Raw genomic sequence first — 25,354 nt, 5'->3', positions numbered from 1 at the left:
CAATCCTGGGCGTTAATTTAAGTTAGTGAGTATGAACACAGCATCCCGTTGACCGTGCTGCGGCACTCAGACTGGACTGGATCACAGACACGACAGGTGAGTTATTTACCTGTCTTGCTCTTTTCCTGGGCGAAGATATGTCTTTGCCTTTATTATATATCACATTTCCTAATGCAGCAAAGGCAACACACTCTTAAAAAGCAGTGTTGCTTGTCATGATGTATATCAGCCGGTAAATTTCAATTTGCAGTGCCATTTACCTGTTCACACACCTGTTGCAGCTGACTGGCCTACGTTCCTGTCTGCTGACAAGTTTTGAATGATACTGTAACAGACAATGACGACTTAGATGAATTACTTATTAGATCGAACAACTTTATGGTTATCACCTGAATATATACTTGTTTGTGATTGTGAACAGTGTTATTACTGTTTTGTAACACAGCAGATCCAGCACCACAATGCATGATGAAACATGTGCAGATGGCACACACACACGCACACACACACATCTCCACCCGCACATAATTATAACATTGTTGATATACAACACAGTAACCCTATTTCTCTTCATAGGGTATTTTTCCAGGACTTTTTTGTTACCCACACCGCTGGAAACTTTGCCTGGGAATTTCTGTGCTCAAGAATTTCAGTCATTGTTTCTGGTAGTGTGTGTAATGAGCATCTCAAGGAGGGAACAGGGACGGCATGAGATGGAGTCTGGATGGATTTATGGGCAGCACATCAGAGTTTGACTTCAGTTTTCAGCTGTCATGCAAAAACTAAACTGACTCAGGAAAATGTCACGTGCGCATTTTCCGTTTCAACAAAGTTTCAGCAGCCAGGTGGATGAGCAGCAAGGCCTCAAACACCACCGAACTCAGCTCAGCCTAGTGTGGCTTGACCGAAAAGTCTGCATCGCCTTATAATGTGTGAATGACTTTTACAAACAGCAGTATCAAGCAGGGTTTGTCTATTCCAAAAAGCATTTTCGGAAGTAAAAAATGTCAAAATCACACCATACTGGCTTCAGAGGCTAGTACTCTGAAGCCAGTATGGGGGTGGTGAGTTGGGTTTCCTACCTGATTTAAATAAATTTCAATCTACCAACTACCATTTGGCAGTATTTAGGTGTAGCTTGGTTGCGAGGGCAGGGGCAGTGGTGTTGCCACATGCAGAGCAGCCAACACTATGTCAGGTATGTTGGTGAACCAGATCCACTCTCATCCTGCTCCAGTCAGACTGATGGGTGTAACCTTGTACTTTCCCTGAGAGCAGAGCAGCACAGATTATTAAAAATGCTTACAATATAGGCCAGGCACTGACAGCATGCATTATGTAACAAAATCAAACAATGTACTTCCTACAAGGTAACTATTGCACATCAAATAAGCATATGATTAAACTAAACTCATTACCAAGATACTGCAGTGCATGTAGCTTCTATTTGGCTGTAAGTTGTTGCAGACATTTTTTCTTTTGCAAACTTTGGGAAAATGATTGCACAAAAAAAGCCAGCTATACTTTTTTCAATTAACTGTTTCTTGTGGCTCAGTTAATGCTTGTCATAAGTAACTGCTTGAATAAGTCACAGTTTGTATATGCAAACAGCTGGAGGCCGACACATAGTTGAAACAGGTTTCTTCAAACAGGTTTCCCTTTCATTTGGCATGACAGTGAGGTGCTGAGTTAACTTGCAGTGTGAATATTGACCTGCGTCAACAGGTGAATGACGCAGTACTTAATACTCAAAACTGTGATACATTCCAGGGTCACAGCAGCGTCAGCTAATGTGCCTAAAACCTAAAATGTAAACAATGTCTTTCATTAGGTTTGCCGTGCAGATTTACTCCAGGCCCAAAGTGGCACTGCGCACCAAGTTCCAGCAGGTCAAAGCCTGGAAGGAGCTCTTCAACATACAGCTGAAGATAAAACATAAAACAGAATTTCTCTGCTGCTGTGGCCAGTCATTTATTTCCCCCTTGTGATGCTTTAAACCTGTTCTACAAGAAGACAGGGTGTCATCTTTGTGGTTAACTGTCATCCTGGCAATGGGAGCGGTAACTTGTTCAAGAAATTACTGTAAAAATTCTCCCACCTTCCTCCAGATTTTTCAAGGTTAGTCGAGGCTACAACCTTTGTCTTTCATTAATGATTTCATAATGTTTTCACTGAAATTAAATGGGCAGCAGCAGGTGTTTCACGGGACTGAATGTGATTTCATGAATGAACCAAATTCATAACCATTGGAAATGCTGATATAGTTTATTACATTTTGAGATGCTAAAGGTAAAAGCAATTCCTTTATTAATTTCATTAAAAAAAAAAAAAAACGTCTGTTACAGTAAGTGCCAACACATACATGTGTCGATTTATGATTTGTAGATTGCATACAAGCCCTGGATTAAAGAAAAGTTGAAACTCGACAGTCAATTTTCGGTTTGGATTGCACTCAAAGCCAAAATAACGATTGATGCACAACATCCACAAATACACACTCAAATAAACATCCTGATCAGATCACTTTTGTACATGTCCACAAGGTGGTGCTCTCATAAAAGAATAAAGTATGAGCACCTCCTCTGTGGGGTGTGGTAGTTCTGCTACAACCAGATCAACTTTAAGAGCTGAGATTTCCCCATCTTCAAGTCCCTGAACAAAACAAATCATACATATGGCACAAATCCCATTCTGTCAACAACAATCAGCACATATCAGAGATGTAGAAACACCCGACACAAATACTCCTGCAACTTTGCCCTCAGCAATACAAACATCACACACTTGAATAAAGACGGAGTCGATTAGTGGGAGAGAAAAATACAGAAGATGAGGAGGAAAAAACATTCTCTGAATCAGGAAGGGAATCATGACGGAAGCTACTTTATAGTTACAGCGACTTTTATTACAACATGAGAACTTGGAAGTGGCGCTGAGGCCAGCTGATATACAGTATGAGTGAAGGTCCGTCTAAAATTTCAAGGACTGAATCGTTTTGTGGATATGATACAGTACAAAAGCTTCAGTAAAGTCATAAAGCTTGATTGTGCTCTCTGTTTGCCACTGCTCACTATCCTTATTCAATATGAACAGAAAATAACTGGTCATGGAGCAGTGAAAACACATACTAAAATAGGTCCCTTTGAATAGAATTATATTCCACAGAAGTTTCCCCAGCTGATAGTGTGACTGACTGAATTTCCCAACATCCAGATGCATTTCTATTGTGGGAATGTTTGCTTTTACTGCAGGCAGGAAGCGATGCTTGCCTTTGAGTGAGACAAAAGGAGAAGAGGGGTGGAAGTGACAGAGCGGGGAAGCTTAGGGAATGGAAATTAAGGGAACTAACCGAGTCCAGCGAAATATTGTATAAAAATAAACAATAAGAAAATAAAAAGCTCCCTTTCTGGACAAATTTCTAAAATACCAAGTGTGACCCAGGAAGTAGCGGACTGAAGGGAGAATCCTGTTATTTTCCACAGTGGGGGGAGGGAAGATAATTTGGGAGCACAAATAGAAATTCAGACGTTATTTACACTTAAATAAACCAACAAGAGCAAATGTTCAATCACACTACGTCTGTGCCGTTAGCACAAGCATGAATTAAGGTTTGACACAGACCAGCAATGTACATGCATTCCATTTTGTTACCGCTCCATTTTTGACAGGCTTCGCACACGTGACCTATACTACTTTTGGTTTGTAAATGACCAAGCCGATATCAAATACTGGCAGAGAAGTAATATATTTTGCAGCAGTATATTGTTTAGCACATATTTTGTTCATTCACAAAGAGATTATTGGCTTTTTGTGTGGCTATAGCCCTTGTTTACAATGAAGAGGGAGCCAGATAATTTTGATAGAGAACAGAAATGCATGTACACAGTTGTACACTTTCAGTAAGCATGCACATAGAAACACTGAGTCATACACAGAATGTTAATCGTCCCTCCGCTTGTGCCCCGTTCTCGATATAAGGGCGATGAGGTTAAAAAATGCCCGTCACAAGCAGAAGAAGACACAGCCTACAGCCAGCTATAAGTCCATGGATCATCACAAAGCACCACCTCCACTGGATCGGAAAGAGTGGTAAACATGTAAGCCAAAACACCCAGCATCTTGATATAGGTTTGTTTGTTGTTTTATGTGAATAAAACGATAGAAACGCATCCCTCGAAAGGAATCGTATGCAGTGTGGCACATGGACGGGGCCTGGATAGCCTTTGTTGCACAGCATGATAAGTGGACAGAGCTGCAGCCCGGGAGTACAAAGCAGCTGCCATCTTGCATCTAAGACACTGTAGCAGCCATGTTGGATCAAACACAGGCACATCCCACAGAGAGTGATGAGGAAACTGAGATTGCATGGTTATATCCAGCAGAGGCCTTATAAAAGCCCTTGTGATGGCACGGTCCGCAGACGGGACGGAACATCAGCACACGACGACCACAGCGAGAGAGGATCCGGTTCCTCTACTTCAACAGCTAAGAACCATGGGAGTTCATGTCACAAGGCCGCTCTTTTGGCTTGTCTTGGTGTTGAGCCAGTTAAAAGGAATAACAATTATATTAATAAAAGTTAACAAAAAAGAAAAAGGAAAGGTGAGCGAGGTTCCAGCACTCGAAGACACCCACTTTCTAAACTCCAGGCCTTTGGAGGGTGTTAGAAAAATCCCATTGCCAACTCATTAGATTGTCCCAAGCCTCTTGGTCAACAGAGTGTGAATGGTTGGAAAAAAATAGATGAATAAAAAAGGTGACAAAGGAGAACTGACAGAATGGCTGGGTGAAGTAGGGAGCCTGAGTCACTGCCTGTAATAGGCACCTGGAAAAGATGAGAGAGACAGAGAGCTAGTGTCAGCAATTTCATTTTTTTTGTTTTGTTTTATAAATTTGGCGACATCTTTGGTGCTAAGCAGTTATTGCTCTGGTTTTTTGTCACTGCACCCACAAATCACTTGCCAATCAAACAGTGTGTCCAGTACTGTGACATCCTTTTCCTTTGATTTTCTATTGATGAAGTTTTAGTTTCTGTAGGTGGCGCTCTTATCTTTGTCTGTTCAGCCATGGTGGCTATCGCTGCTCACGCTAACTACACAGTTCTTCTTCAACTGCTGTTGCTGCTTCAGTAAACATAAAACTTCTGGTGTTTAGAACAGCAAATCTACACAGTTTCATGAACTGGGTATCGGTTGAATCACTATTGTTATATCAATTGGTGATAGAGAGTAGAAAAAAATCGGAAAATGTTGATTTGCTAAGATTGTGTTTTCTGGATTGATAAGTTATGGAGGACTGTGTGAGGAGAGGAAATCCCTTTTGCACCTTCCTATCCTCTATGGATTTCTAGCTCCAACAAAATCAAAATCTCCACTTCCTTTCTAGTGCATTTGCATGATATTCAGGATAGTAATGGCTAATAGTACCAGGTGAACAGTATCATATCAAGCCACCTAAAAACTACAGTTTAACACATTCTAATTTAATCATGTGGTGTATTAGGCCTAAATGAAGCCTGGAGCTCAGGTACATGCCTTTGTAAGCAGCCTCAGGTCTAGAGGGGGCGCGGGGGTTGAAGGGGTTGTCTGAGTAGCCGTAGCCGGTGCTGGAGTTCACATTCTCATAGTCGTGTGTGCGAGGCTGAGGAGGCCTGAGACGGACAGAGAAACAGAGAGCAAGTACATTAGTCAATGACTGAGATTACTATTTGTATCAAGCAATATTTTGTAATTATATTTTAGTAATGAGTCTTGTACCTGGCAGGCTTGTTGTGGTTCTTCTGCCTCTGGTGTTCGTACTCGTCTCGTGATCTGGGTCGGACAACCTCCTCTGCGTTTGGCTGGAAACCAACAGTGGAAAACTGTTTAAACGGTGGTCTGTTCACGCTGTCACGGCAGCCAAAAATCATGGTTCTTGCGCCGTAGTGGAAATATGAGTAAAATCACAGATGTACATTTACGGAAAATAAGATAAAATTCATAGGCTGCAAAAATAATTTGCTGCAAACCACAAAGTGAATTTAAAAAATGAGTATGGTTGAAGACAATCACCCTGTAGTCTCCCTCCTGCCTCCTCCTTTCCATCGCCATCCTGTCCATCGCCAGCCTCTCCCTCTCTTTCTCCCGCTCCCTCTCTTTCTCCCGTTCTCGGTTCTTCTTGAATTCCTTCTTTTCTTGATCCATCAGCAGCCGGGCGATTTCCTGCCACAGCACAACATCAGTCTTAACCACATCAGTTGGATAACGTGAACAACCACAGAAAAACCTCCTCCTCCTTCATGTTACGGTGTGGCACTAGCGAGCAACACGTCAACCGCATTTCTTGTCATTGCATATTTGTATACTGTGTATTTTAACTGCTGTATGACGACTAAATTTCTACCCAGGGATCAAGAAAGTATTCTGAAAACATCACTTTCAGCAATACATCTATTTAAAAGAGCATTTAATAACCATTATGTCACTTGTACAGTAATAGATTATATCTACCCATAAAATCTTGGGGCAGAAAGATTGTAAAAAAGGGCATGGGTGTGTGCACTGAGGGTTATACGACTATAAAACTAGAAACAAGCTGGTGTGATATAATTGGCTGAGCACAGGAAATGAAAGGATAATAAGTGGAGGACAGACAGAATGAGAAAAGAAATGAGAGAAAGTTTCCAGATTTGGTGCCCACTCACCTCATCCTGCGCCATTTGGGCCGCACGCTTGTCTATCATACTAGCCTGAAACCAAAAAAACAATCACAAAGTCAGATTTTCCCCCCCGGCGCGGAACACTCTGTTCCCGCTCTCATTATGTAACATGGGAGGTGACTGTCTGAGATGGAGACCTTTCAATACACTTGTGTGACATCTACGGCTTCAAAGGCATTTACAACTTGGAAGTTATATCGTTTCATCACATCATGCTACTCCATTGTTTCTGTCTTATCGGCTGCAGATGGTGAAACTTGGCACAAAATAACTTACGACAGTCTGTCTCGAAAGTGTAGCTGTGATGTTTATTTATACAAATAGGCCAAAGTGAATGTGGACTTTGCTGAACTTACACTATCATCTAAACTGGAGATGAGCTTATACCTTTTTTTTGAAAAGCAGTACTTTTAAGTTCTATTTTTGTATTATAGCCAACAACTTTGTTCTACAGAAAGCTGAATACTGGTGTAATTTTACACTGCAATTACAAGAGATAAAAAGCATTCCAGCATTAACAGAGAGCTGTGTGCTAGTACTCAGCTCTTGCTCTTTGTAGCCTTCAGCAATACAAAGTACCAGTATTTGAGGTTGGTTTTTGGTTGTTGTTGCAGATACAGGTATTAGTGTGTGCACCTTTAACATGCACAGTAGCCATTTTAGGATCTCTTAGCATTGTTAGGCTGCTTAAAGGGGGAAGAGCTGTATGTGGTATAAGACTTAAACATAAAATATCTTTGCCTTGGTATCCTGTTATCCACTTCACTTGACTGTTTTTGTCGTCTTGATTTTTTGGTGGTTTGTTTGATATTATTTATCTCACACAAAAAGCAGGTTTTACCTTTTATATGTAGAAATAAACAAACTAACTGTGTCTCTGTCTCTGGTCTCCTTCCGCACCTTGATCTCCTCCTCCTGCATTCTCCTGGCCACCTCCATGTCCTTGAGCTCCTGCTCGCGGAGCTCCAGTCTCGTCAGCCCCTGGGTGGCCTCGCTCAGCCCGTACTCACTTCCTGTTACTACTGTTCCGCCGCCACGGTGCACAATGCGACCTGTGAATGGCAACACACTCTATTAAACATACTGTGGATACCATGATAGTCTGATTAACTCCAAAAGGCACCCGAAAGGGCTGCAGTGCATCTCCACTGGTTTTCATCATTTTGATTTGCATGTGGATTTGTATTTAATGGCTGTGACAGCTTTGGGACAAGATACTACAATCGAATTACGACCAGCCCAACAACCCTGAAGCCCTTTACGAATGCTGTATTTAAGGAGCGACTGATGGCATGGTGAAATTAATCATGTACATTGGGGCTATTCTATTAGAAAATCACAACACACATTTCAATCTGAACACACTGTACTTACACATCTCCTTGTTCAGTGCAACTAGCCCGGCAATGTCAGAATAAGCAAACCACCCCACACCGCAATAGCAGCAAATTCAATAATTTCAAGAATCTGTTTGAAGCATCAAAATCTGAATCACAATCAGCAATTACAGTGAAATCGTCATCATCCTCATTATCATCATCGTGACCAAGACAATTTAAGATCAGGAGAAGGAGGAGGAAAATGAAGTCTCTTCATCAGTGATTTGCAATGTTAGGGGGTCAAACCCACCACCTGAAGCCCCCACCAGATTGCCCCGCAGCGGAAAAGCAACCCCATACACACCCCTGCACACCACACACACACCCGCGGGGCCCAGAAGTGGGCTCAGGGCGGTACCTGTCTCTCTGACGGGGTGAGTGTGACTGCGCTCCCTGCCGGGACCCTCCCCTTGCCGAGGGTCCCAGAACTCCCTCGTCTCCCCTCTCCCTTCGTCGCTCCTGTGCTCCTCAAACACCTCGCTGGGGCCGGAGTGGACGCGCTGCCTGCCCCCGGCCCTCCTCTCCCTCTCACCATCATCCTCTTCCTCCTCCCAGGACGCCTTGTCCTCCCTTAGCCGCCCTCTGCTGTGACCTGGCACGGGCTCCAAGTCCTCTTCGAGTCCTCTCTCTCTGCTCCTGGTTCTCGCTCGCTGTCTGTCTCTGTCTTTAGGTCTCTGCCGGTCTCTCTCTCTCTGTCTGTCCCCGCTCAGTCCTCTCTCTCTGGATCTCTCCCTGTCTCTTCCTGCTTCTCTCTCCTGCCTGGGCTCCTGCTCTCTGTCTCTCCTTTGGCCTTTTCCTACATCTCTCTCCCATTCCAGGTTCCTGCCCCTCTCCCGGTCTCCATGTCTGTCCCTCTCTCTGTCTCTGTGTCTGTTCTTGTCTCTGTCATAGCCTCTCTCCAAATCCCAGGCCTTGTCTCTCTCTATGGGGCTCTGCGGTGGCGGTGGTCTGGCTGGTCTCTCCTTCCTCCTCACCACCCTCTCCCCCTCCTCCCCCCTTTGGCCCTTGGTCCTGCCAGTCTCGGTGGGTTGATAGTATGGGTACCTGTCCCCATGCTTGCCTCTGGAGGGCAGTAAGTGCTCTGGATACGGATCTGCGTGCCTGCTACGCCCTCCTTCTGCCACTAGGTAGTGCTCAGGGTATCTGGAGCGGCTGTGGGGTGCTGCTGGGTCCTGTCTCGGGTACCTGCTCCTTTTGGGTTCTGATGAACTATAATCTGGGGAATAATCGCGATGTGGGCTGCCTGGAGCGTACGCATCATGTTGGCCTGGGGAGACAGAGTTGTGGCGGCTGTTTTTGTTCAAGTCAAGAGGCTTTCTTGCGGCTGAGCAGGGAGGAGATGAGGAGGAGATGGCATGGAGGGAATGATGATGGTGTTTTGGTTGAGGTAGAGCATGGAGACAGGAACAATGACAACACAGACAGGAATGAGATAAGCTAAGCTGGTTAGTAAGCATGGGGTTAGTCACAGCACCTGTGAGGAGAGTGTTGGGTCATGAGCGGTGACAAACATGCTACAGAGTTTGAGTAGGTATGAGTGGCACCCATGCTGCCCCCAAAACGTCCATTATACCAGAGATGTGGTTAAATACCCTGTGAATAACAAGTCAAAGTGAGGTCAATGGCATCAAGTGTTCGGAGCCAAAATTAAAGACAGTACTGGGGACTGTGGCGTGGGCCTAATCTGTGACAACAATGGATAGGCTCTGAACACTTCAGACTCTTGACATTGAGTTAATGAGCTTGATGGACATAGCTGTAAATCAATAATTGGAACATAGTATTTGGAAACCAAGCAAATACTGTATTATGGCCAGGGCATAAACAGGCGTGGACAAAAATTAAAAAAATAAAACTAGTAAAGCTGAGCACAATTCAAGTTATTTGAAAGAGAACAGTTGCATTCCCCGGTAAACCGTCCTGCTGAGAGTCGGCCAATGACTGGCAAATGTTTGAATGAAAACAAACGAGTGGAAAAGCATGCGGAGGAAGCACACAGCAGGCCAGTCCTCTCTGGGCTTAGAGTCAGCTGAATGGAATGCCAGTTATCTAACAGGCTGTTAGACATCTAATCAACAGAAACAACTCTGTTGACTTTTAAACTTTCGAAAAGGGAGGCAGGTACAAAAGACACCTTGACTTAGTACCTGTTCAGGCTGACTGGGCTACCTAACCAAAGTTGCTCCCTGCTGACTGCTCAGTAAGCTTGATCCTAGTGAGCAGAGCAGCCCACATGAGGCGCAGCCAAGGAGGCTTGATTGAAAACAGTAGATGGACACATTGGATAAGATGGAAATTGTTTCCTCCCTTCTCTCCCATCGCCCTTTTAAATTCCCCTTCCCGTGTCTCTCGCTCCCTCTGTCTTTTTCCAGTCGTTTATCTGCTGAGCGGAGATGGGCTCTGCCCCCACGCTGGTTTGTGTGCGACTGTGATCCACTGGATTAAGACAAACACGACAGCCAGCACCCCCTCATTTCCTGTGAGAAGCAGCCAATTACACGGCCCGACGAAAAGCTACACCACCGATAACACAGAAGTGTAAATGTGTGTGTGCATGTGCACAAGAGGGATATAAAATCTACAATCTACAGATTTAAAATGCAAGCTTCTGTGATGGAGAATATACCTTTACAGACAAACATAAGTGGGCGAGACCGCGTAGAGAGCGAATGCCAAAACGGAACACATGCACTTGGTTGTGCATCGCAACAATCTTGTAAGATCAATTTGGTTAGTTACCGTGGCGTCTTTTTCGTTTAGCATTAGATACAGGGTAAATAAAGGAGTTGAATCTGAGTCTTTGTTCCACCATGGTGTGGGTGTGTACACATTCAGGCCACACTGCCACAGTTGTACACACACACACACACAAGGTTGGGACAATATAGGTGAGTGGTTATGTAACTTACAGCAAACAGAGTGAGCCTGGCGTTGGCATATTGAGTCAGGTACAGAGAGAGGGGGGAACAGTGGCATAGTCAGCAAATACAGGATACTTGCTCATCCTGACCCCTACCAGGGGTCTGTCTATAGAAAGAGGCCAAGCACTGGGACATCAGGCATCCGTATAGACAAGACAGGACAGGTACACTGACAGCTGCAGACATCTCTTCACCCCTGCTTATATCAACAAAGAGGCTTGTGTCTGTGTCTCTCTGTGTGTGTGTTTGTGTGTGTGTGTGTGTGTGTGTGTATGTGTGTATGTGTATGTGTGCCTCAAACCTAGCCCCCATGACAACTACCCTCACCTGCTCTCTGTTGACAATCTCTCCCTCCATCCAATTTTGCATCCTATATTTTAGGTATTTAGCTGATGCTCTTAACCAAAGCAATTGACAATGGCATGACAGTGGAATAAGCTTCAATTCCTGTCACCAACATTACAAGCAGTCAATAATAAGGACCACAAGGGTCAACACAACAGTGCCCAGGCAGTGGAGGTAAAAATTACAACTGTGTCTATAGAATATTTATGTATCATCAATAATAGAGAAGTGCTAGGGATAGAAATAAGAAACAAGCAGGAAATGCTTTTTTTGGCCCAGAGACTGATTCTCTTTGGCAGTATGAAGCTAATTCTGAGTGAGAACAGTTTCACTTCTCTGCTCTACATCTAGTAGTGATATGAGTGGGGTGGTGTGTGCTAAATGTAAGCCTCCGGAGAAGCCAGAATCCAAGTACAACATGGGCCAGGGTCCGGGCAGGAAAGCTGCGAGTCAATCTGCCAGACTAACGCTAACAGTCTGAGCCAGCTGGAGAGGAAAGAGCTGAGCTTTTATGAGTCGGGAGAGAACATTAAAAGGAGAACCCTTTAAAATATACCTCCCCCATACACACACACAGAGTCAGCCTCTCGAATCTGCACACACCTGTGGCTCAAGAACTGTAACTCCGCTCAGACCGCTTGAAACCACATTGCCATTTCCGTGCTGACAAATAAAGAAACAAAACTACCACCTGTCAATGTTTCTAGGTTTTAGGAAATGAACAGACCTTGAGGGTTATATTTCCCTTTTTTAAGTTGCCAGCGGTGTGCGTTCATGTAAAGACTTTAAAAGGAATCCACATGCAACACCTAGGTGCTCACTGACATTTTAGGCACGACAAATAGGGATTTGTGGGTGAAGATATTTGTCGGTGGACATCTAACACATCACTAGCTAAGCTTAATTCTATCCTTTAATCCCATATAGATGGGTTGTGCAGTCATCAGCAACTCACTGGGAAATCCACTTAATATCTGTGGTTGAATCAGATATCTAATTCTGTTATGCATTCAGGATTTGCTGTATCTTTATAGTAACCTGAGACAGTTTTCTTTTTTAAACAGCACAAACCTCCATAGTCCATTCACAGCACTGCAAAACCCATTTACAGTGCTGTGTGCTCTTGAACGGGAGCAAAATGACAAATGACTGCTCTTTTGCGAACACATAAGCCTCCCTTCAAGGTCAACTATGTGCTTATAAGAGCATTCCTAAATCTTAGCCTCAAGTCAGCAACAGTCTGCAGCGCTGTGCAACATCAAACCCACAGAGCTCAAAACATCCCGGTCCCAGCAAACACACGCATATCTTTTCCCATGTCCTTACATACACAGAGACTCACACGTGCATGCGTACACAAACAGTTTCACGAGCACACGTACACCTACAGATAAACACACACACACACTAACAGGCACACACAAACATAAGCCAGTGGCCCTCTTCCCACCTCCTTGATCCTCAAAGTACTCCTCCTCAAAGTTTGCCTCCAGCTGCTTCTGTCTCTTCCTCTCCTCCTTCATCTCCTTCTCTTGCAGCTTACGAGCTATGGCCTAGAAACACACACACACAAATCAGAACAGTCATCACCAACAACCACTGAACTGCTCATCTCCGAATCTGTGCCGTTCATCACCAATATCATGGGAAAACATTTAGCGAAAAAATTCCAGTAGGTATTGAGAACAAATCTGTAGAATTGGAAATGACTCAAGTCTCTGCACATTGTGTAAGGCATAAGCATTCTCCCCCATGACTTTGAGATAAAACAAAATATCCATTGCCACGTCACTATGGCTCCGATTCATTTTTAACAATAGAGAGGTGTAAACATGGCATGCTGATGATTCAAATGGTATGACCCACCCTTGGCTGTACATCGATACTGGTATGTGATAGATGGGTGGATGTAACTGACATCTTGCTTGAATGGGCAATAGTGTCTGAATGTGTGTGTGTGTGTGTGTACGTGTGTGTGTGTGAGTTCCTTACCGCGTCCTTCTCTTCCTGCTGTCTCTGCTGCTCTGCCTGTCGGACCAGTTGTTCCTGAATCTCCTGTGCGATCTCATTGTCTTGACGCTCACTGAAGTGTGTAGGTATCCATCACATGTGTGTGTGTGTGTGTGTGAGTATGAGGGGAGGAGAACATTACAACATTAATAACAGATATACAACTGTTAATAGTCTCTAAACTCTCAGACACAAGTTCTAACTAACAGTGGTTAATTCAATAATGTCACAAATCAAATAGGCTGGGATATTGATGATGATAATTGATAGAATGGACCTCTTAGCAAGTAGATGTATACTGTCTCTTATCATGATCGCCTATCGTGACGTGAACGTTTTTGTACTTACAGTATGTACTAGGTATATGGCCCTCTGTAAACCTGCTGAAGTGAATACCAGCACATTTTTGAACATCCTGTACAATATACAGTATGTGCCGTAATTTTTCAAATTGTTTTATTCATATTTGTTATTCTGCATATATATTGATATTTTTCACTTATTTCATACTGCATATATCTCACTTTTTGTCTCAGTAAGTTCTACTGCTACTACTGCTGGTATTTTTCAGACACTCATACTTTCATCTACACATTTCTACTTAATATCTAGCATTAAAATTGTCCCTCATTTGCTCAAGCGCTTGATAACCATGTTGGGACTTTCAGGGAAATTGAAAATACAAACACTTCAATATCGCCGAATTACACAATTATTAATCGCGAAAACATAAAATCATGATAAACCATTATCTACAATTAATTGCCCTAGCAGTAGTGTATCTAAAACAACACGGTAGGAAAAGTGTCATAAGCAAGTTACATGAGAGGAACTCTGAGCAGTGAACATACCACACCACTGACTAGCTCTGAGGTAATTATTTAGCATGTTTTGAGAAATGGCATCTGTGCTCCAGGCAGAAATATCCCAGCCTGTTGTGATGTTGATGTACTCTACAGGCTCCTAATGCTATTGGCTCCTCCACATCTTTGAGCAATGTGACTTGGACAAAAACACCATCTGACTGGAGGTGTGTGTGTGTGTGTGTTTGTGTGTGTACACATGCGCGAGTGTAATGCTTTAATTAGGGGCGTAACACCAGCTTAACTATCCTGCGCTCCACCTGCATTTGACCTGACCAGCTGACAATTCCTCATCCGAATTAATGTGACTGACTTTAAAATGAATTAAACCACAGCTTGTCAGTTCTTTCTGAAAGTTAAGGAAGGCTTTCATGTTGATCTACGGGGGACTACGAGGACTTAAACTGGCAAAAATAAGGAGACAATTGCACCTTAGTATGCTTTCATCATTATCTACTAAAGCACCTGTAGAAGTGACGCTGCACCAAGGCTTCAGGAGCGTGTGTGTGTGTGTGTGTGTGTGTGTGTGTGTGTGTGTGTGTGTGTGTGTGTGTGTGCAGGCGCATATGTGTCAGTGTGGGTGTATGTGAGGTGGCATTGGCAAGGGCAGAGTGGATGGCAGCAGGAGCTCCCAGCATGCCAAGAGGCGTTGGCCTGCCTACATCCATGGTGGAGCATCTGGCCTCTCCCTGGGGGGGTGCTGTCCCGCTACTGGTGCTGCTCTGTGTGTGTGTGTGTTTATTAGTTTATGTGCGTGGTTGTTAGCTTGTGTGTGTCTGTGTGTGTGTGTGTGTGTGTGTATAAGTGTATGGAACTGACTTTTTGAACACTGCTCTCACTGTGCTGTGAGTCAGCACTTTTTTTTTTTTTTTTTTGACAAAACTTGCAGAGCAGAGTGGAGGATTTTTACCCATGGTGCCTCTTTGTGGGCTTCAATCACATCCCATGGTGTGCAACAGGTTGCTGGGCTAAAGCAGTGGCAGCAGAACGCCTGGCTGAGTTTACTGAGATCTATCTGCACAGCCTCTTACTGAGGTATGTGCAGTGTTGGAGAGTAACAGATTACATGCAACAGGATTAAACTAATCTGATACAGGTTCCATAAACAAAGTAATGAAATTGCAGACACTTCTGCAAAATAATTCTGATGAATTGATGATTAAAACATATTTGAGGGGCAACAGGCAAATCATAAATTGTAAAATTATAAACCAACATAATTTTACACAGCCCTATACCCTATACACTTAAAATAATGGCTAAGTCTGCTTCTAGAAGATGATAATATGAAATTACATTCAAATTACTGTTTACAAATCTATGCTTAATTTTGGTCAAGTCAAAAGTAACTCTTGCTGATTAGAGTTTAAACCAGGTAATCAGTCATGTGTAATGGATTCCAGTTTAAAAGTAAACCTCACAATCCTATCTATGGATTAGATATACAAATATATAATGTTATAGGTTGTAGGGCTGCAACTAACGATTATTTTCATTGTCGATTAATCTGTCGATTATTTTCTTGATTAATTGATTAGTTGTTTGGTCTATAAAATGTCAGAAAATGGTGAAAAATGTTGATCAGTGTTTCCCAAAGCCCAAGATGACGTGGACAAAACGTCTTGTTTTGTCCACAACCCAAAGATATTCAGTTTACTGTCATAGAGGAGTAAAGAAACCAGAAAATATTCACATTTAAGAAGCTGGAATCTGCTGGAATTTTCTTAAAAAATTGCTCAAACCGATTAATCGATTATCAAAATAGTTGGCGATTAATTTAATAGTTGACAACTAATCGATTAATCGATTAATCGTTGCAGCTCTAATAGGTTGCCTTCTATACATCTACCACCTATTGCGTGTATGTGTGGTTGTATTGTCTATCTCTTTTTGTATTGATGTGGACATAAATAAATTATTTTTGTGTGTGTGTGTGGGACACCCACAGGTCACGGTGCTGCCTATGGTTCTGGACCTTGGCCCTCAGATCCTCCTCCTCCTGGAGCTTCTTAGCCACCGCTAGGTCCTGCTGCACCAGACGGCTCTTATGGACATTGGACGCCAAGTGGCTCTCGACTGCGGACACAAACACACAAGCGCTGCTCTTAAGTCTGTGTACACACAAACCATAGTAGGTCAGCTGGCCAGACCGCACTGCTGCTGAGGAATTAGATGGGTGACAGTAGCACTGAGAGGAGTTTATTTACAGAGACACACTTGCTTTATGTTTTGAGAGGAGCAGTTGTGTTGTTTAGATCTGCTCTGTGGAGAAGATACACGTAGACGTCGCAGACTTTTCGATCTCTGGCGCTCTTAGTCACTGAGAAATGAGTGTTCCAAGCCGAGGTGCCATTCCAAGGTTGTGTGATGGCACGTGCCGAGCCACCACAGATGATAAATCCTGCTTGCTGACGCACTCCCGACACTAAGCTTGGAGAGCATCACTCACTTGCTCAGCTCTGTTTCACCTGGCTATCGATCCGCTCCCAGCTTTCATGTGAAAAGGGCCAAATTACGTCCTGCAATTTACCCCAGAGAGACTCCATAAAGTTCCCACTTCGTGACTGGTGGGATGGAAAGACGAAGCTGTGAGTCACAACCATGGCAAATTGATAAAAAGTCAAAGGGCTGACAATGATTTTTTTTTTGGGGGGGGGGTGATGCAAAACTGACGTCAAAACCTGAGATAAGGAGGCTATCATTCATCCAATGCCAGGTTTTTCAACAGGAAAATTGATTTGTCTCTCAAGGGAGCAAAAAACAAGACGGGCATTGTGATACTGTTGATTTTTCAACAAACACAACCTTGGAGAGGTCTCATATCATTCAGAAAAAGGATAGCAAGGGTGGGAAAGCTGGTCTGTCCAAAACATTGTAGCCCTTGACTCATCAGTGGAGAGCTGTGCGTTCAAACCTTCTTGTTTATCTTAGAAAGAGAGAGAATGCTTTCATCTGCGACACAATATGCCAGAGATAAGCATGCCAAGTGTTGACACAGCTACAGAGAAATGTTTTGATGCAACATTTTGAGTTCTTCAATGTTGTGCATGATCAGGATTTTTAATTGAAAAAAGACCAACTATAATTCCACACTAAATGGAAGCAAATGTTTCTCTTTTGACTGGCAGAGGGATGGCCATCTGTTGATGTGAACCAGAAAAAAAAGAAAAAAAAAAGAGTCAGAATATTAAGGGAACAGCCCGGCTGTGTGAACCAGCATTCTCCTCGGTGACCTACAGGGTCAAAGGTGAAACAAACATCTCGCCAGCTCAAACCGGATCAGTTGGAGGGGCAGCAGAGGGGGACGGGGCTCAGTCATGGATCACTGTGGCCTTTAAAGGGCTAAGGACAACACAAGGACAGGCCAGCCCAAAGCAAATCCATCACAGCCAAAACAGAGCCTAATCTGCACTTAGGCTATGGCTGGGTGACATCTGGCCCTCTTCCTCACAGGGCTCGTTACGTCAGCCTCGTATTGTCATATAAGGCTGACATCTTTACGGAAACACAGATAACTAAACTATTGTCCAGTCCAGAGGAATAACAGGGGCTATATTTCCACCGTCTAGACTCTAGAGTTGTCATTTTGCTTTCCTCCATGAAATAATCAACAAAGAAAGCAGAACAATAGCCCACTAATTCTCCACACAATCCAAAAGCGGGAGCCTCTTTCTGTTGGTTCCTGTGATTTCCATGTGAATGAGTGCAGGTGAGGGACATGAGAAGTGATGCTGTGGCCATTAGCCATCTGCAGATGATATTTATTTGTGTCTGATGAAAGGAAGGCCTTGTTGTGTCTGGGTCTGAGTTTGTCGGCTCTTCTGGGCAGAAAAGTGTCCTTTCGACCAAACTCGGTAGGAGGGGGCTTAGACTACTTTAAGGGAGCCAGCAGCAGTTCCTGAGAGTCACTCTAGTAAGCTCACATGTGAAAAAGATGCTTTTGATGGAGAACAAAAAATAATCATAGGATCGGACTCAAAAATGTATCTTAATACACTTAAATCAACAAGGGGAAAAAATAAAGCCTTCTTTAGTGAGTCTCCAAAGATGCTTTTTAAATCATGAGAAAAAGAAGAAGGCCTAATTACACACATATGAGTTCACATAAAAGCAACAGCTTATCTAATGAGGCACGCAGAAACAGTCTAAATATACACAATAGAGGAATTTAGAGAATTACAGTGTGCGCAAGTGCAGAACACATGCACACAAAAATGTCCCTAATATGTGCACACACATAAACACAAAGAGTCACAGACAGTGGTATCTCACAGCGTGTTCCCTGGTGTTGTATAAAAACCCTTGCTAAGCTGATTGTGCTGTCTAACCTCTATCCAGAGCCTAGCTTTCTAGTCAAGGCTGCCCTGCGCTACAGCTGCAGCAAACACGCATTAATGTGATCCAGACACAGCAGATGCAGTAGTCTGCCACAACCCCGCTCCACTATTGTTGTGGCATCCTGCAGTATTCGCACAATGCACACTCTGTGGGCGAAGCAGGGTTTATATAGGCTTAATCAGGCTGCTTCCACTGACACTGCGGTTTACCCTGTCGGACTTGACAAATTTTCCAGAGGGGGAAACTGGAGCATTGGACTGCACTCGTTTCTCTACTCTGACGCTTTAAAAAAATTCTTTGATAGTTTGTTCATCTTGCAAAGTAAGCAATACGTACCCACGTTACCCTAGGAATGCAGTAGGGTAGCTTGTCTGAAATAGTCTCAGTCATGTAATGGGTTTGACACAGAGAAAATGACAACAATTAGGGGCTTAACTGTGTAAATAGACTGTCTAGAGAGAGGAACCTAACCGTATGAAATCCCTGAATCTATTTCATCCTCATTAGAACAGGAGGCAACCAAGCCTTCCTTAGACCTAGAGAATAGATTTCAGGATTGAACCCATCCTAACAAAAAGAGCTGATTTGGGAAAAGCTGAGACAGCCTAGAGCCATTAAGAATAGGAGGCTGAAGTTGATAGCAGATCAGTGATGTGATCAGGAACATATAAAAGCATGAAAACAGCAGTCCTGTCCAGCAGTTACCTGTCCATGAAACCTACAATACTGGATGGGGGTGGGGTGGGGGGGACAGGAAAAATCACATGACTACATTATAGTCTTACTTACTCTCTTGTTCCTGGAGGTTGTGGGCCAGACAGTGGTCCTCCAGCACTGCAAAGTCTCGACACACTGTGGAAAGACAGAGATAAAATTGAAATGGACAGAAATGCTAAAGTAGCCTACTAATATTAAGACTAAAAACAACAAAGCCCAGAAACAACAGTCTGTTGACTCAAAATCTAAGCTATGTAGCTGATACACATCAGATGTTGGCTGTTTCAGTTTGACTTTCATAGTTTTTTTAACACCTGGCCCATCCGCCAACACACATGCTTAACCAAGAACAAAACTAACCACAAAATTAGAACAACAAAATCACCCACGATCAAGGACAGGTAGCTAAGTTTAAGTGAGTATGATAGACTGAAAAAGAATGCTAGTGCCACTTCACATTACCACAGCACACAGGCAGAGGACAGAATCTGTCTGCAACATGATTTGGGAGAAACCGATTTCATGAATTAATTTTATGTTCAATTGTGCTTGATGCGATGAGCTGAGAAGTTTACTTTATAGCAAAATTACTTTTCTGCTAATTTCTCTTAGACGATTATGAAATACTTGAAGCACGTTTCTGAAAAGATTATTATCTGGGACGTCTGATACAGGATGTGCTTTGTTTCCGAAAAGCTAGACTTGATGCCTAACACAAAATTAGCCCATCAGGCAAATGCTTGTGGTCCCGAGGTCTGGTTGTGGGTTATTTCCGTCTGAGAAAACATGAAGTGAAACTGTGGGTGAGCACACTTGATCACGCACACTTCAATTGGCTAATCAGACCAAAATAAAGAATTATGTTTTTGTGGGGGAATGTTGCTGAATGGGAATTTAGAGGCGATGGTAGCCTAAAGGTTAGAGACGTGAGCTTGTCAGTGGCAGGTTGACAGGTTACCGCATACCAACCCAGGCTTATAGACTACTGATGGGTTACCTAGGCTAAGAAGAAGCATGAGGCTGCTGTTGAGGACACACACTGTCTATCTATTTGATGAGGAGGAGTCTTCACACTTCTGGTGACGATTCCACATTTCAGATGCCTCCGTATCAGATCTACATTTGATTGGCAGATGAGACCGAGATGAAATGACCCAGGGAACCCAGGGAGCAAAACAAATAGGCCAATGACTAGTCGCAGAGAGTGATGAATGTTTTTGTGTATTTTAATTGGATGTTGCATCCTAAATGCTGCTGATGCAATTACAATATGTTAATCAGCAACAAGGAATAAGTCAGATTAGCCTTAACGCCTAAACCAAAATATTCCAGCATGGGCAATAAAGAAATTGAAGTGCAAAAAAGACAGCATCAAGTGTGAATATTGCTGCTGTGAAGCCTCTGAAAAATCTTGGAAGACCTATTTGTCAGTGAGGCACATTTAGCCTAGCTTTTATGGCAGCAACTTATCATTTTTAGTATTTTCCTCTCAGCTTTAAGCTCTAGGACTAGAGCTGCACAATTACAGCTACAACGATAATACCAATTATCCAGCTGTATATTGTGATCATGATTATTAGCCTTCATCATTTGAGGAACAAAATTATTTTACTGCATTTTCATGAGCATTTACAGCAGACAATCTAAATGCCATTTAAGGTTTCAACATTACTGATATACCAATATGCTATAATTGTTCAATTATTGTGAAATGCAATTAATTGTGCAGCCCTTTCCAGGAACTGAGTTTCTTTCTGAAATACCTGTCAGCATCACCACACATCCACCTGAACCGATCTGAAGTGAAGCAGACTGGTAGCTGATCTTGGATATTCAGGTTCCATCAGTGTACAAGAGTTGACAAATTCCTCAATTGAAGGAGAACTACAACCTAATGGGATATTTTAGACCATTCTCACATCCAGAGCTAATAATGAACATAGGCTACCTTATGACATCTGCTTCATTCAGTTCAGTCAACATGGATTTACTCCACTCTGTTTAGCATATATCAATTTGGAAACGCTGCAGTAAGAAGATTTTCTTCGGCTGCAAAACTACACTGGACATTACAGCAAGGAGGATAAAGTCAAGCCATGATTTTGAACATATAATTAGCCATGCTCCAGTGAGTCTATTCAATGCATAATGACCAAGTTTAACTTGGTCACAGTCTACCTACTAATGTTGTTCCAGATCCTCTGAGAAATCTTGTTTCTGAGTCACACTTCGCATGGCTTTGGCGCTGCAATTCATCACTGTATTTACTACTCTCTTCCCAGCTTTCATTAAGCATTAAGCAGCCGAGCCACACTCCATAACCTCAGACAGTGAGGCTCACAGCCCATCATCTGCTCTCACAGAGATTACTTCATCCATATACATAATTAATAACCAGTAGCAGACCACAAGTGTGCAGTATTTCAAATATGTGTTAGGATGCATTAGAGATAGCCATGAATAAAGAAACCATTTGCCAATATTCCTGATGGGCAGAAAAATGCCTGGGACTCAAACTGAAACACATGGCACTGTTGCACAAGGCAATGACAGGCTCTGAAGGCTAGTCATCCAGCTGAACAGCAGGCCAGATAGTTTGGCTATAGTCAGTGGGGGGATAGATGAACTGGATGAATGACTTGGATGAACAGATGCAGGGAAGAGGAGGGTGAGACCCCAACAAAACCCCCCACTCCCTCAGACCAGCACAGGATTTGATTAACATTGACCATGCTTCAACCATATGCCTAATCTCTTTAGCCAAGAAACCTGAGATTTGGTCTGGTTAATACTACTGTGTACACAAAAGTGTTTTTAACTTGTGTAACTAGCCTAACAATATGAGTTTGTGTGATAATTCCTTCAATACTTTAAAGCTTTAAAGTCAATACATGGCCAACTGGAATATTTAACATGCTGGTACAGAATGACAAAAATATCTGGGTTAAAACAGAACAATAAGCATCAAGTGACAGAAGGCAAGCTATGGATTAAGTTCTCCCACCACCATTCAGTCACTTTGGTCAAGAAACTGAAAATAATCCCAACATAAAGCCACACACCAAGACCAAAAGACTCAGAACTGGTCAATAAACAAACTGAGGTGTAAATACAACCAAAGCCAACAATGTCAGATCTGAATATTTACACCATATGCTGTTGCTTTGAATCCTCTTAAACTGTGCAAGCCCAATTCCTCAGTGAGCTACATCTAGACAACTCACTGTGTTTACTATCCTCCTATCACGTGAGGGAGGAAAATTTAAATGTGTCCAACAGTTTTCTTAGTTCCCTCTGGAGACGAGCTAAGTGGTGGAAAGGCACGTTCCCTGTCTCTTCCAGACCAGAATAACAAGCACTCCACTGAGCAGCTGCTTCCCACTCACATCAGCACAGCATCCCATCCAGACCCCGGTTCAATGCAAAACACTCTCAACCTGCTCTTTGTCTTCATGTTTTTCCAGCAATGTGGAACAACAGGCTAGGAAGGGGGAAGTGTGGAAGGTGATATAGTGGGGGATAGCCTATGCTTTAAGTTCTTGTTAGTCGCAAACCCCCATTAGGAGAATGATACACAAATGCAGTAAATTTTGCAGGCATGAATGAATACTGGTCATGTGAGCAAGCAAAGTCTAGACAGATCTAAAAATTCAACAGAAAGAGTCGGTGAAATCTCACTGACTAGACACTGTCAGTCCTGTGTCCATGCTGCCTTCTTAAGAGAGACATGCATCTCGTCCTCACAGCTGAACCACCTCAAACTTAACAGGCAAACACCTCCATGTGACCAGACAGCAGCAAAGCTAAATAAGTCACCTGACTCCTGTACCACTATATGTAACGACATCATTGACGGCTATGGAGTCACTGCTGGCTACCTGAATCCAGCCTTAAGACTGCGGTGCTGTTAGCATCCACTAGCAAGCTTTGCTAACAACCATTATAACGTATGGTGAAAGAGAAAGAGAAACACCTGCGTTCACACGGGTATTCTTGCTAACGTCAGCTATCTGGATAAATGTGTGATGCTAGACAGCTAGCGTATGTCAGTTTAGCCAGCAAACACGTATTACCCTCTTTCACTCCAGGTAGTTTATTCTTGTCGATGCTAAATTCAGCCATGTTGTCAGCGATAATGTGTCAAAACCGTTGACGTTGAATTACACTTCCGCGTTCCTTCCGAAGGTTAACCGGAGTCTGATTGATCGCCTTTACTCATAAACCCGATTGATGTTTCAGGTGCTGGACGGCCCTTCTGATTAGTTTCGGTAGCCACCTCTCTCGAAACGTCGCTGGTGTGATAGCCTGGCAGCTGCTCTGCTGTAGCTAGCATGTCAGATTTTCTCCGAGCATCCCTCCCACTCTGACCCTCCCTCTTCGACCAGACCGTCAAGCTAGACAGATTGAAAAGATAACTTCCGGTTGCAACCGTCAAAATAAAACCCTCGTTGACGAACATGTCGGGTACCAAACGAGTACCAAAGTGAAATTAAAGAAAGTATTTGTCATACATGAATTATACATAATTCAATATAATGAAGTTTGAATGCTTAACAAAACTACATGTCCTCATTTAGGGAATTTTGATAACTAATTATGAATGATGATGGTAGGCCACATGTTTTCAAACTAAATATCACCTCAGTGTGGTTTGAATGCATGGGCTGTTGGTTGCTGGAAAATTGGCAATACTGTTTCTGATAACAGTCATGCCAATAAATAAAGTGAAATGAATTATTTAATTTCTTGAATTTATTTTGAAGGCAAATTCGTCCAACTTCTGGTATCATTCTAGCCATATCTGGCTAGCTTGACGCAGCTCCCTCTTCTTGGCTCAGTGACTGCAGCCAGCTGCAGCTGTGGGAGTCGTCCCTACGGACCGGAGGGCACACATCTCCTCTGTCCAAATCTGTGGCCCAAATGAATGCCTTCGGTCAGTGTAAGGGACCAACATCTTGAGACTGTCTTCAACATTTTGGCTAAAATAGAGAGAAAATAACAGACTCGCTACACACTGCGTTGGTTTGAACGGAGAGGATAGGGACATCTTCAGAAGTTTTCAGAAGACTGCATTCTCTCTCTCTCTCTCTCTCTCTCTCACTCTCTTATCTCACACACACACATACAAACACAAACAGACGCACCATGTGACAGCCCATATTCTGATTATGCTAATATAATTGCTCCCTCTAGTGTCCAGCATTTCAATGTGCAGCTGTCTGCTACACCTGCACCTCACCTTTCTAGATCTAATTTACTGTTTTACTCTTAAGATCATTTAGAGTGAATTGGTATTAGCAGTCCAGCTACTAGCCAATCAATAACACCATTACTATATGCCCACAGACTGTGTAGATAGTTAATAGTGAATTAGTCTGAGTGCTTATTTTTCAATTGTCCACTATTAGGTTGACATGACCCTGACCTCTTTCGTTATTGATGTAGTTGATTGGTTTCTACTGCAGGGAACAGTCTCAACAGAAACAGGATTGATGAACAGGATGTCTGCATGACTCACACATTACTCACTCTAACGTCAACAAAAAACACGAACACATGAAGATTCATAACCGGTTCATTTGTTTAGAAAGGCTTTTATCCATCTTGCAGTGTCATTTTGGAATATAGTAAGGAGATGGTTTATGTAGCTACATCCAAAATACTGACCTGGTACTTGATACAAACAGTGAGACAATGACATAGAAATCTGTATCCCTGAGGTTAAAACATTGCACACATGCACACACGCGCACGCACACACACACACACACACACACACACAGGTACATTCATACTCAGACAAGGTCTGGCCCAATTTCTTGAAGTTTGTGATGTATGTGTTGTATATCTTTGTAATGCATCTGGTTTTTGTGTCCTTTGTTTTATGTAAAGCACTTTGTGACAAACCTGTTTAGGTTATAGGCACCTTATCAATAAATTTGACTTGACCTGACTTGGACATTGCTAAATAAACCACTAAGGGCCGGGGCATCAATCCAGTGTGCAAGTATTGTTTTATTTTATTTCAAAATAATATCAGAAAAAATATAAATTCAAATATAACAGCTAGTTTTATTGATTGAA

At 42.9% G+C, this 25,354-nt stretch overlaps 1 protein-coding gene across 3 annotated transcripts; it reads right to left on the bottom strand.

The window, feature by feature from the left end:
* Positions 1-674: 674 nt before the first annotated feature.
* ccdc50a (coiled-coil domain containing 50a) lies at positions 675-23,581 on the bottom strand. Of its 3 annotated transcripts, none has more exons than XM_071543629.1 (12): positions 23,344-23,581; positions 19,343-19,405; positions 16,162-16,291; positions 13,335-13,425; positions 12,793-12,895; positions 8,435-9,400; positions 7,568-7,749; positions 6,683-6,727; positions 6,051-6,200; positions 5,757-5,839; positions 5,535-5,650; positions 675-4,825 (listed from the first exon to the last, which is right to left on the bottom strand). In XM_071543629.1, the coding sequence occupies exons 1-12, from the start codon at positions 23,390-23,392 to the stop codon at positions 4,806-4,808; spliced, it is 1,998 nt and encodes a 665-aa protein (XP_071399730.1). In that variant the 5' UTR covers positions 23,393-23,581; the 3' UTR covers positions 675-4,805. The 3 variants fall into 3 exon arrangements, with proteins under 3 accessions (XP_071399730.1, XP_071399731.1, XP_071399732.1); XM_071543630.1 differs by having other exon boundaries at positions 7,598-7,749; XM_071543631.1 differs by lacking the exon at positions 8,435-9,400.
* Between the last annotated feature and the right edge of the window lie 1,773 nt (positions 23,582-25,354).

The sequence above is a fragment of the Centroberyx affinis genome, unplaced genomic scaffold, assembly GCF_046629955.1.
Source record: "Centroberyx affinis isolate AG114_WGS23_722 - 3 ecotype Tasmania unplaced genomic scaffold, CSIRO-AGI_Caff_v1 ptg004359l_1, whole genome shotgun sequence".
In the NCBI taxonomy this organism is placed as follows: Eukaryota; Metazoa; Chordata; class Actinopteri; order Beryciformes; family Berycidae; genus Centroberyx; species Centroberyx affinis.
Note: the sequence above shows the minus strand (reverse complement) of the source record. Positions and strands in the feature narration are given on the sequence as shown.

Excerpts from the sequence above, each read along its gene's own strand:
- ccdc50a (XM_071543629.1), bottom strand. The coding sequence starts at position 23,392 with ATGGCTGAATTTAGCATCGACAAGAATAAACTACCTGGAGTGAAAGAG. Across the intron at positions 13,426-16,161 it reads CATAGGCAGCACCGTGACCT|TGAGCGTCAAGACAATGAGA; the intron begins GTGGGTGTCCCA and ends TACACACTTCAG. Across the intron at positions 6,728-7,567 it reads AGACCAGAGACAGAGACACA|GCTAGTATGATAGACAAGCG; the intron begins GTTAGTTTGTTT and ends TTTTGGTTTCAG.